The sequence below is a fragment of the Lepus europaeus genome, chromosome 1 (assembly GCF_033115175.1).
Source record: "Lepus europaeus isolate LE1 chromosome 1, mLepTim1.pri, whole genome shotgun sequence".
Lineage (NCBI taxonomy): Eukaryota > Metazoa > Chordata > Mammalia > Lagomorpha > Leporidae > Lepus > Lepus europaeus.
Genome location: NC_084827.1, coordinates 115,387,358 through 115,399,812, shown reverse-complemented (window position 1 = coordinate 115,399,812; position 12,455 = coordinate 115,387,358). Strand labels below are relative to the sequence as shown.

At 50.1% G+C, this 12,455-nt stretch overlaps 1 protein-coding gene across 2 annotated transcripts in view; it reads right to left on the bottom strand.

Moving 5' to 3' along the window:
* ITGA6 (integrin subunit alpha 6) overlaps positions 1 to 12,455 on the bottom strand; it is an 81,726-nt gene that overhangs the window by 33,995 nt on the left and 35,276 nt on the right. For both annotated transcript variants that reach the window (XM_062187803.1, XM_062187804.1), the window contains exons 2-6: positions 8,984 to 9,108; positions 6,678 to 6,757; positions 4,980 to 5,235; positions 3,595 to 3,726; positions 328 to 538 (exon numbers count right to left, since the gene is read on the bottom strand). In XM_062187803.1, coding sequence (XP_062043787.1) covers positions 328 to 538; positions 3,595 to 3,726; positions 4,980 to 5,235; positions 6,678 to 6,757; positions 8,984 to 9,108 — 804 coding nt within the window. The remainder of the gene's footprint in view (positions 1 to 327; positions 539 to 3,594; positions 3,727 to 4,979; positions 5,236 to 6,677; positions 6,758 to 8,983; positions 9,109 to 12,455) is intronic.

Sequence of the window (12,455 nt, the reverse complement as noted above, 5' to 3'; positions counted from 1 at the left end):
TTCTCTCTGTCTCCCTGCTGCTCAAATACATGAACACAAATAATAATTTAAAGAAATCACAGAACAGAATCATGCAGGTGTCACTCTTTGCATTACTTTTTCACATTTTAATTCTCACAGATCCACAGTCCTGGGGCATGGGTAAAAACTAAAAATCAAAAACGTCGTCCCACTTCCTGGGGGAGGTAATGTGCATCTGCTGCCCCCCCACACCCTGGAGACGGTGCAGATCTGGAACCCACCAGCCCCACATGACAGCTCTTCCCGAGACCGAGAGAAGCCAGGCAAAGCAGCAACAACCTGCCGTCAGCTCGGCCACATTCTTACCCATCCTTGTTGAGGTCCACCACCGCCACGTCGTAGCCGAAGGAGGAAGCCAGCCCCTCCCCGTCAAATATGTGCTCCGGGAGGAGGTGTGCCGACTTCATGTCTCTCTTCAGCAAAACCACAGCTCCGCTGTGATTGGCTCTCGGAGCTCCAGATACAAAAGTGATCTCATCTTTGGAAACAATACCTTTCCCTGAGTCCAGAGAAAAGCCTGGAAAAATAAAACACAGCCTTTTACATCCACCCTGTCATTCAGGAGGTCCGTGATACTGGTAACCCTAACGTCCCTTTTTCTTCCACCTCCCCACCAGCTAGCGCCTTGACAGGGTGAGTCCCAGAGCTCAGAGATCCGACACAAAGACCAAGGGCAGGGCTACTTCCCTCTGGACGTTCCAACTCCTAGTCTACGCGACTGAGCATTTGCGTAACTTGAATTATGAATCATGCATCTTCAAAATGAAATCAAATGTTCTTTTAAGAATGAAACTACAGAATAAGGGGATCCAGCTATCATGGGGCCGTTACATCGCAGCTACAGAGAGAACAAGCCAAGTGCAGCACCATCGTGTGTGCACCGTGGGGTCTGGCTATGATGCTACGAGCAGTGCTTTTACATGGATGACTCCCTTATCCCTCAGTCTTTCGGGTAACCGGCAAGCACAGATGCTACCATCATCAGTATTGCCGTAACAGCATTTCCTTATTTTGGATGAACTTTGCTTTGAGACACAAACATGCAAACGAAACGATGGCTGATGACAGAGAGCATTTGAGAACCTCAGGTGAACAATATAGGTGAGCCGAGTTGCTGCTGAGACCAGCGACACGCTTGGTGGGAGGGCCGAAAACATCGCCGCACCGGGTGATAAAGCTCCGGGCAGGATGGCAGAGCGCAGATGCTGAGGTCTGGTGGAAAGCAAACAGAAATGCCCTCCTCAACACCATTCGGATTAAGCAAATGTTTCTACAGAGGGGTGAGGCCGATGCCGAAGCAGAGCAGCTCACCCCTTCCATCGGGATTTGTTTTGGAAAAGCATCACCACTCCCGCTGCAGTTCTCAAATTGTGAAGTGAGCTGAAAAATCCGATGAGCCCCGCCTTCAGAGGAGGCGATACAATCTACTTCAGCTCCGCCACCCATCTGGCAGCAGAGCCTGCACCCCGGCAGGCTTTCTGTGCGCGCTTCACTTGAAACGAAATGGAAAATAAAAAGATTTATGCTCTGTATGGATCAAAAAAATTTCTAAATGACCATGACCAAGACAATTTATTTGTCATCTCAGAGGTCACAAACCTAGGTAGCTATTCATCATCACATCAGGGGATGTGTCAGGTTGCTCCCTGAGAGGCCGTGTTTTATAAACAAACTGATCAGGATCTGTATAGGAAACGCTGGTCAAAAACAGCAGGCCTGCACACATGCACGGGACGGAAGAGATTGGAGAAAAGATAATTATGCTTGGTAAGGGGCAGAACAGCCGCGCCGCGCTCTCTGCACGATGGGGACCACAGGCGCCTCCAGCGAGCTGCTCCGCTTGCAGGCTTCCAGAACCTCAGGTAGATCATTTTATTCCCCCACCCCCACCCCCAAACCCACTGCTCTTTGGAAATGACAGCCTCACACACAGCATGGACAAGCACACAGTCACAATACGAACTGGATTTCCTTCTCCAGCATCCCCTTTGCCGGACACTGAGTCTGAAAGCGGTGAGCGTGTTTAAACACTTGGTATCTCCCTACGTTCTAGCAGCGACTACGTCCCTAAAATCCACTGGCATCTATCCGAAAGACCAGAGTGTTGGTCTCTTAACCAGAGCCATTGTATACTTCTCGTCTCACGTGATCCCTAAACGATGCGTTTAAAGAAGCAGAGAGGTGGGGTAACGTACAGTCAAATATTGGTTTGTTGACCGTGTTTACTTGGAAATCTTGCATTTAATATTCGATCCTGCAGGTGCCCCTCTCCTAAGTGCCGAACCCACCACCCCCGGGGCCCGGGGCCTCCAAGGCCACTGCCACGCGGGTCACACATCAGCCACTTCCCCTCCGCCTCCTCATCTTCCTGACTCCTCCTCTTTTCCTTGCCGGCAGGATTATTAATGGTGTAGTCTCGGCCTGAGTCACAGTGGTACTCATCCATTTAAACAAACAAAAATTAAAAACAAAAAGGACACTCATGTTTTTTAGTGTTGCAGATATGAAAGGCACTGACTACACAGTGCCTGACTTAGAGCACACAGTAGGTGCTTAAGAACAAGCAAATACTAAGTACCATGTTTCTCTTCCTTTTTCTATACCCTTAAACAGTATTTTTATTTTGGGAGAGATGGGGGTATATGAGCTGAAGTTTTTTTTAAAATGAAGAGTATTATGAATATTTATACAATTCAAACTTCTTAGTGTATGTTTACAACTAGCCCATTGTTTGGAATGAGTCACACATTTACACCTATTTTTTTCCTCTTTTACCTTCCATTATCCCAGTAATATCTCTCGCATGTGGGTGCCTTTTTCCTCATTTAAAAAAAAAAATAGGTTACTATTTAGGTTTAGGAGATTTTTTTACATTTTCCCAAGAAATGCACAGTAATTATTCTTTATGTCAACTCATACCAAGAATTAGAGCTTTTAAAAGCCTTAGTGTAATTACCATAATGCACATGAATAATTTAGGACACCATTAGTAATGCAAACAAGCGTGGGGAGTTAAGGAGTTGGCACTTAGACAGAATCCGGGTGTCCTCAGTGCCGCCTTAGCAATGGGGCTCAGCCTCCGCCGGGGGGCCCCTGCCACGCGGACCCCAGGCCAGAAGCAGGGCCAGCCCTTGGAGAACGGCAGCGGCACAGGGGCGACCTGGATGTCTTGACCTGCCACGGAGAGCAACTTTACAGAGACAGAGCTTACGCACAGCACCAGAAGCGGCACAATTTGGCGAGGGAAGGCAGCGGAGCCGCCTGCAAATCACAGCTGGGTGAGTGGCTGTTTCAGGTTCCAGAGGCCACCGTGACCTCGGGACACACAGGCTTCCAAGTAAGAGGCCGACAACTGTAGGCAACAGTAGCTTGCTTCCCTTCGGGATGGGGCCCAGCATCAGTCAGGCAACCTCCCGATCACCAAGGCTCACCAGCATCCAGCAGCTTGCAGCCACAGGCCCCTGGCTGCCCCCGGCTTAGTCTCAGCCTCGAAGCCCAGGGGCCGGTGGGCGCGGAGAGGGCGGCCGCACGCGGTGTCGGCGAGGCTGGGGTGCCGCCTGCGCTCAGGCCTACCTAAGTAACTGTTAGCAGGGACAGGAACGAGACTTTCATCATGGTCAGTCTCTCCGCCAACTTCATAAGGCCCATCTTCAAAGATGTTCATGTCAAAAAAAGTGTTATTCTTTTGCTCTACGCGAACAATCCCTACAGGAATGAAATGGTACAAACAACAACAAAAAAAGTGAAGATGAAACAAAATAAAATAAATGGTTCCAGAAAAACACCCCCCCCCCCCGGCCACATATTCACGGAGTTTGGAAGGAAAAGTGTGAGGAAAGGGAAGATTTTAAGGTGGTTAAGCATGTCTCTGCCAATTTTTATGTGAAAGAAATTTGCTCTTGCAATAAAAAAAAAACCATACCCTTGCATTTTCAGGAACTATCTTTATAATGCCACAAAAATGGAGATGGAAATGGAATGTTTAGCTTACAACATCGACAGAAAACTAGTTTTCTAAATGACATGAACTCGTTGTATTCATAAATGTTATGTCTGCTGTAATCCCAGATCAATTTATCATCTTTTCTGCAGTGCGAGAATGCAATGACCATACTGAGCCAGGCATTTGGCGCCTGGGTTCAAGTTCCAGCTCCGCTTCAGATTCCAGCTTCCTGCTGGTACAGACTCAGGGAAGCAGCCTGCCACCGGTGACCTGAACGGAGCTCTGGCTCCCAGCTTCAGCTGTCGTGGGCATTTGGGGACTGAACCAGTGGAGGGAAGATCTTTCTCTGTCTCTGTGCCTTTTCAAGTAAGTTTTAAAAATTAAAAACAAGTATATATTTTCTTTAAATCTCTGAAGCCAAAATTTCCTCTTTAAAACTCTTATAACTGGTAATTAAAAGATAAAATTTCACAAACTTAGCCCAAATCCCTGTGTGGCTGTTTAAAAACGGCAACGATTTAGGTTAGGATTTATAAGTAGATAAGGCACATTTCCCTATGAATTACAGTAAACACTCTGGGTAAATGTGGTTTTTGCTTTATATGGCACTTATGCTTGTTAAAATAAAATGATTTCTAAGTCATCGTGTGGTTTTGATTAGGTCAACATACCCCGACAAAGTCTATTCCAATGAACAAAAGCAAAAACGACTCAATTGTTGTTATACCCCTCCTGGAATAAGTTGCCTACCTGTATTCACATAAAGTTACTTCCTTGTCTTAACCTAAGGTACCAATTGAGGGAAAGAAACAGATCTCAAAACCGAAACACGTACTGCGATCATTATGTGTTCTTATAAGTCACATCATTTAGAGATTTTTAGTTCCCTACCCACTTTTATATGTAAATGCCTGGTTTACACGTGTTCACTTAAAACATACTAACTCACAGTGCATACACTAGAAATGCCATCGAGCGTCTAACCCCATTTCTGCAAACACAGGCAACGTCCTACCTTTCCAGTTGTAAGTACCCGGTGCTCCAAACACGATGTAGTGAAAGTCTTTAGTGAAAGTGGCTGCTACACCCTGCTGGCACGAACCGAACTTCTCATGGCCTCGGAGTCGGCCGTCACAGAAACTCCAGTCTCCTCCGTCCATGTCGTCCTCAATCCTGAGGTTCTGACTCAGCACGTAACACCTCCCAAAGATGTCTCGCGATTCCTGCTTTGTATTAACGTGCTGCCTTTTCTCATATCGATGAGCACACGTCTGCAAACAGACGGAACAGAGTAGCCCACTCATGTCAACAACCCTTGTGTCGCTAAAATGGCACCCCAAGAAGACGTCAACAATAAAGAGGTTAATTGTAAGTGGGTGATCAAACCATGTCCTCATCCTGCACTGGATCCCACACCAGCTAATATTCCCTAGAGTGGCACTGAGGGGACCATGACCCAGCATTGAAACCGGGACTTCTGTCTTATCCCCATTCAGAGAACCATGTCTGATCCAAATACTGAAAGCCAATCTGCACCCACAGGCACTTATCTGGAAATTCACCTGTCACATAAACAAAGGGAGACACCTCCTTACTTCATTTGCGGAACTTAATTGGCTTTCAGTGGCTGTGAAATAAGTAATTATGTGTGTGAAATACGCAATTATGCTCTGGAGGAGAGAAATCAAGGACACGTATTCATAGGGTTCAAGCAGGCCCAGCAAAAGGGAAGACGTTTCCCTTCTACCCAAACAAGTTCCTTGTGATCTGTCCCAACCTACACTCATTTGCCTCAGTCGGTCTTTAAAAGGCAGAGAGGATCACACCACCAGACCAGATGAAATCGTATCTCTAATTTCCGCAGAGTTCCACAAGCACCCCTCACCAACACAAGAGGAACAGACTTGCAAGACCCAAGTCAATTTCCCAGGACACCTCCTTCTAGATGTCAAAATCCAAGGTGCACTGAAGTTGTCCTTGTCCTCCAAAGCCTGTGTTGGTTTTGTTCCAGCAAGCAGATTCCAACAGACAAAAAGATCCTCACGTTCCAAGGGGAGGCACCTGCAAGGCCTAGCACCATCCACCCACCTCGTAAACCCCCTGTTCTTTGCTCCTACTTCTGTGTGAAGAAGCTCAGGATAAACACCAAGAGAGCTTCTATTACCTGATGTTAATTCCAAGGTCATTCTCATTTGTAACACTGACCTATGACAACTATACGTTCCCAGGATTAAAAACTATGTCTAGTTTGTTTGTTTGGTTTTTTGTTTTAAGACCATATGGAGTTTTAGGGGCTAACTCATAAAGATTTATTCGTAAGTTCTTTGACATATGCAAGTGCTGAAGAACAGCTCCCAAGTACAAGGGTATTTTAACAAGTTCAGGCAAGAGTAAGAGATTTTGGTGCAGATAACTGTAAAATTCATGGAATGAGGGGTTCAAAATACTCATGACAAATGTGTATTATGATAAAAGTATACACGGGTTTCCAATTGTTGCACACCAAAATATACTTCTTGTTTAATCTCATTTCCCCCTGAACTTTCTGCAGTACTCTCATGGATCAGGAATCACAGGAGAACAAAGCTTCGGTTTCCGCTCGGCGTCCGTTCCTGCATGAACGCGGTGAGTGAGCTAGGACACTGCCTGCTCCGGCCAGCGCGGGAGTCCTGGTGCCCGCACGCGACGGGAGAACATGCGCATCCACACTTACCACCACCTTGCCGCCTGGCCCCTGGCTCCGGACCGTGACCCCCATCCACTGGTCCTCCTTGCTCTCGGAGGCAGGGTCAGCTGTGGGAAGCAGCACAGGGGACACCCACGGTTAGCGCTGCCCAGGCACTGCCCTAGCCACAAAGAAGTGAACAGAAACCACACAGTGCTTCCACGTCGCCTGGACTCCAAGTCCCATGGCTCCGGAAATGCACTTAATCCAGAAAAATAGTTTCTCGTCTCAGGAACTCAGAGAACTGGTTATGGGTAAAGAACCTTTGGTAACAGTCTACACGTGCAATAGCAAGCTCTGCGTGGTACCCATGTGTCTGCCCTCCCTTGATACCCAGGTCCTGAATACAGAAAGCTGCTTGAAACTTGTACAGTTGAGGAGGCAGCCTCCAAGAGACCCCCTTAGAGCAACAATGTAGAATCCAACTACCTTCCGAACCACCAGAGAGCAGGCACTCTGTACCTCCTCCCCGACTTTTAACACAATATCGTGAACTGCTCTTCTCTTCAACTGAAATGGGGAGATAAGGTCTCAGAGTTACTTTGGCTCTCTTAGCTGACAAGCTCCATCTTTTATCAATAACAAAAAAGAGTGTAATATATTTATTTTTAGGAAGAAAATTATGCGACTATGTGCTCATTTTGCTATCCATTCATACCACCGATATGGTCCTGTATCCAAATTTATGCCTTCCTCAATGAGAAGACAGGGGTGATTTTTTTAAAAAGATTTATTTATTTATTTGAAAGTCAGAGTTACACAGACAGAGGAGAGGCAGAGAGAGAGAGAGAGAGGTCTTCCATCTGATGGTTCACTCCCCAATTGGCCGCAGCAGCCGGAGCTGTGCCGATCCGAAGCCAGGAGCCAGGAGCTTCTTCCGGGTCTCCCATGTGGGTGCAGGGGTCCAAGGATTTGGGCCATCTTCTACTGCTTTCCCAGGCCATAGCAGAGAGCTGGATCAGAAGTGGAGCAGCCAGGTCCTGAACCAGCGCCCACATGGGATGCCAGCACTTCAGGCCAGGGGGTTAACCCGCTGCGCCACAGCGCCAGCCCTGAAAGGCGTGATTTTCGATCTTGATTACAAAACCACAAAAAGTGAACAACTTTAATAGAAGAGAAAATACCAAAATCTCATGAGTGAGATTCCTCTGCTCAATTTACAAGAAACCAGGCAAACTGGGTGAGCCCAGGGTGCAGCACAGCCTCTCCCAGCTACCCAGAAGCCTCACAAAGCAAGGAATAGCCGGCGCCGTGGCTTAACAGGCTAATCCTCCACCTTGTGGTACCGGCACACCGGGTTCTAGTCCTGGTTGGGGCGCTGGATTCTATCCTGTTGCCCCTCTTCCAGGCCAGCTCTCTGCTATGGCCCAGGAAGGCAGTGGAGGATGGCCCAAGTGCTTGGGCCCTGCACCCGCATAGGAGACCAGGAGAAGCACTTGGCTCCTGGCTTTGGATCAACACGATGCGCTGGCCACAGCGGCCATTGGAGGGTGAACCAACGGCAAAAAGGAAGACCTTTCTCCCTGTCTCTCTCTCTCACTATCCACTCTGCCTGTCAAAAAAAAAAGGCAAGGAATAATCCGAGACAGGAGGGCACATTTTATCAGGTTGGCCAGCTCCCCCCTCCCAGGTGGGTCTGATGGTTTATCTTCTTTGGCTGTGAATTAATTCAACAGCCTCCTGCAGAACCTCAGGGCATCACTAGGTGGCAACATCAACACGCCAGAAAGTTTATAGACAGCAGAGGCAGGAGGATCCCGGCAAAACGCTGCACCCCAGTTGTGATTGACAAAGTATTTTCAAGGCCATGCCAAACAGCCAAGACTGAGGGAGTTAAAAGAGGTCTCATCTTCAAGAATAAATGCTTGTACCCGCTTCTTTCACCAGAGAAAGGGCAGGTGGAGTACAGGCAGACTGGCCAAGGGAACACAGAGGGCACAGTAGCACCATTGGGCCAGTGTCGTGGTCCCACATGGGCACTGGTTCAAGTCCTGGCTGTTCCACTTCCAACCCAGCTCCCTGCTGATGGCCTGGGAAAGCAGCAGATGGCCCAAGTGCATGGGCCCCTGCCACCCATGTGGGAGACCCAAATAAAGGTCTAGGCTCCTGGCTTCAGCCTGGACCAGTCTTGACAGTTGCAGCCATTTGGGGAGTGAACCCGTGGAGAGAAAATGTATCTCTCTCTCCTTCTAGCTCCCTCCCTTCCTCTCAAAAAAAAAAAAAAAAAAAAAAAAAGAAAGAAAGAAAGGAGAGAGAGAGAGGAAGAAAGGGAGAAAGAAAGGAAGAGAACGCACCATCGTTGTCAAATTCAATCCGAGTACAAGGCCCGCGGGAGGTGATGTCGCAGCTGTACAGGCCGCCTGTCCTGTTGGCCCGCTGCAGCGGCAGGGCGACAGCCCGAGGGGCCCCCACGAGCAACCTGCAGGAGAAACAGAGAGAGCTCAGCGATGCGAGGTGAACGCACAGGTAACATTTACACTCGATAGGAGCACGCGAAGGGCCTCCAGGCCTGCCCCATGCCCAGGCGTCCGCTCCCTCTTCAGCAGCCCAGCAACGAGGGGAACCCAGTGGAGTCCCAGACCGGCTCCCGCGACGCGGTCCAGGGCAATGCACGAGGCAGCCGGAGGGCAGAGGGAAAGAAGGGAGGGAATGCCCGCCTCTGCTGGCATCGTGGGCGTGATGCCGGGGCTTCAAAGACGCTCTTCACACAGCAGGGCCCCTAAGCCTAAGCCGAGGACATCACACAGAGCCCAAGAGAGGAAACCACCAGCTCCAACCCTGGACCGGGACAATGGTCGGCAAAATGTAATAGGCAATACAATGTCCATTTCTAGCAGTGTGCGCCACACACTTACGCTTTGGGGATGGGGATTTCGCACAGCAACCAAGACATCCCTGGGGCCGCCTGCCTCCTGAACTGGAGTGTCTGTGCCAAGTCCCAGTCTGCTTCCAACTCCAGCGTCCTGCTAACGCACGCTCTGGGGCGCAGCAGGTGACGGCTCGAGTACGTAGGTCCCGGTCACCGACATGGGAGACCTCGGTTGAGTTCTAGGCTCCTGGCTTCTGCCTGGTCAGATTCCAGCCATCAGGGGTATTTAGGGAGTGAATCAGCAAATGGAAGATCTCTGTCTCACTGTCTTTCAAATTACAATGTAAAAATGTAATTTAAAATAAGTCTTTAAAAAACAAATAACATAAAATACTTTATTCTGGGGGGGGAAAAAAAAAGGGGGAAGTGATCTGACCTTTGCCTAAGACCTAACTGTACTGAATTACCCTCTTTTGCAGCCTTGGCCTCTTTCCAAGTTCATTCTTCCCCACCGGGTCAGCTTTAGTGGGATATAATTGACAGAAATGGAATATATTTATGGTATGCCGCTTGATGGTTTTCTGAGGCAATTTTTACATCTTGGCATTTGCGTCAGAGCTCCTCCACTGTATCCAGCCCGGCTCCCACAAAGGACCTGGGGGTGAGCTGTGTGATCGGTGCAAAGCATCTTCCCTCCCCCTCCCCCAAATCCTCAACCCGTGCAGTTTCAGTTTCAACGCCAGAGGGCGCTCTTTCAAGAGCACTGCCTCCAGCTGGGCTCCTCACTACCAAGCTCATCATGTTTGGGGCTGCCTCACTAACAAGAAATGCCCCAGTCTGGCCAGGCCGAAATGGCGGGGCTGATAGAGTGGGAAACAAGGCTGGGGCTGGGGGAGGGGGCTGAGGACACGAATGAGCAAAAGCCACAAACTGCCAGCACAGGAGACAAGCCACTCCTGGCCCCAGAAACCCACGCTTGGCAGGTGCAAAAGGGAAGTAGACACACGTGGTCCCAGCAGCCCCCAGCAGCTCCTCCCCAGCTGCGACTCCGGAGAGGACTCATCCCCACAGAGGATCCCTGGCTGGTGCAACAGGAGGCATGCGCACTTGGAAAGCAGGCCGGGGAGCCGGAAGATGCCCAGCGATGGCCTGGGAGGGAGCAGAGCACACGGCCAGGCACGGCCCTACCTCGAGGACCCCCAGACGGGCAGCACAGTCATCCCCCACCTCCACGTGAAGGAAGCCACATGCGTCAGGACGGAGACCTGACATGCAGCCTCACGGGGAGCAGGGCGGCGCCCTTGCTGCTGGAGGGTGGAGGAGGGGCCCGCTCCACCCACCCTCCTAACGGAGCCCTGAACCCAGGAGCCTCAACAAGTGCGGGCGAGGTGAGCTGGCCGAGACCACCAAGACCACGTGTGCACGTGGAGGAATACTGCGGAGAACAAGGCGGGAACTGGGTTGGGGGAAAGAACCTGATGACCATGCCTCAACGGAGCGCCACGCCCTAACTGCACAGAGGAGGAGACCCCACTGCTCTGCTCGGGAGCCACAGGACAGAAGCTAGCCCCCGGCCCAGGCCTCTCTCCTCTTCAAAGCATACTGGGCGGGGCTTTGGGCACAGTGATTCGGTGGCCACACCCCACATTGGAGCCCTCGATTCGTGTCCTGGCTCTCCACTCCTGATCCAGCTTCCTGCAGACACGAACCCGGGCCCTTAGTACTTGCGTGCCTGCTGCCCAAATGGGAGACTCGGATTGAGTTCTGAGCTCCTGGCTTCAGTCTGGCCCAGCCCCGACTGTTGCAAGCACTTGGGGAATGAACCAGTGGATGAAAAAAATCTCTCTACCTTTCAATAAATAAATATTAAAATAATGATAATAACAAAGTACTCTGGGGGGGGGGCAGGCAACTGGCCTGGCAGTTTAACAACCCCACATCCCAAAACAGGCATTGGGGTCCAGTGGATTAAAGCGGCACTTGGGATGTTGGCATCCCACATCCGAGTGCCTCCCTTGAGTCCTGGCTGCTCCACTTCCAATCCAGTTTCCTGCTAATGCATCCTGGGAGGTAGGGTACTTGGGGCCTTGCCACCCACAGACGTGAGAGACCCAGATTGAGTTCTGGCTCCTGGTTTTGGCCTAGCCCAGCCTTGGCTGATATGGGCATTTGGAATATCAACCAGCAGATGGAAGATCAATAGACTTTTTTTCTCTCTCTACCTTTTAAGTAAAAGGAAAAAGAAACACTTATTTAAAAAAGCAGTAGGGGTAAGCATTATGACATACGGGGCAAAGCTGCCACCTGGGATGCCAGCATTCCATGAGCACCAGTTCGAGTCCTGGCTACACCACTGTGATCCAGCTCTCCGCTAATGTGCCTGGGAAAACAGATGACCCCAAGTGTTTGGGCCCCTGCATCCACATGGGAGGCCCGGAAGAAGCTCCTGGCTCCTGACTTGGGTCTGGCCCAGCCCTGGTCTTTGTTGGCTTTTGGGGAGTGAAACAGTAGATGGAAGCCCCCCCCCCCCCCAAACTCTGCCTTTCAAATAAATAAAATAAATGCTTACAAAACAAAAATAGCAGCTCACACCCCATATCCCAGTGCCTGGGTTCAAGTTCTTGTTTGTTGGTTTGTTTTTAATATTTATTTATTTATTTGAAAGTCAGAGTTACAGAGAGGCAGAGGCAGAGAGAGAGAGGTCTTCTACTGTTTTCCCAGACCATAGCAGAGAGCTGGATAGGAAGTGGAGCAGCCGGGACTCGAACCGGAGCCCATATGGGATGCTGGTGCTGCAGGCGGCGGCTTTACCCGCTATGCCACAGCGCCAGCCCCTGGGTTCAGGTTCTGACACTGCTCTCCAGCCCAGCTCCCTGATAATGCACACCCGCAGAAGCAGTGGTGATGGCTCAAGCACGTAGGTCCCTGCAGCCAAGCAGGCACCTGCACTGAATTCC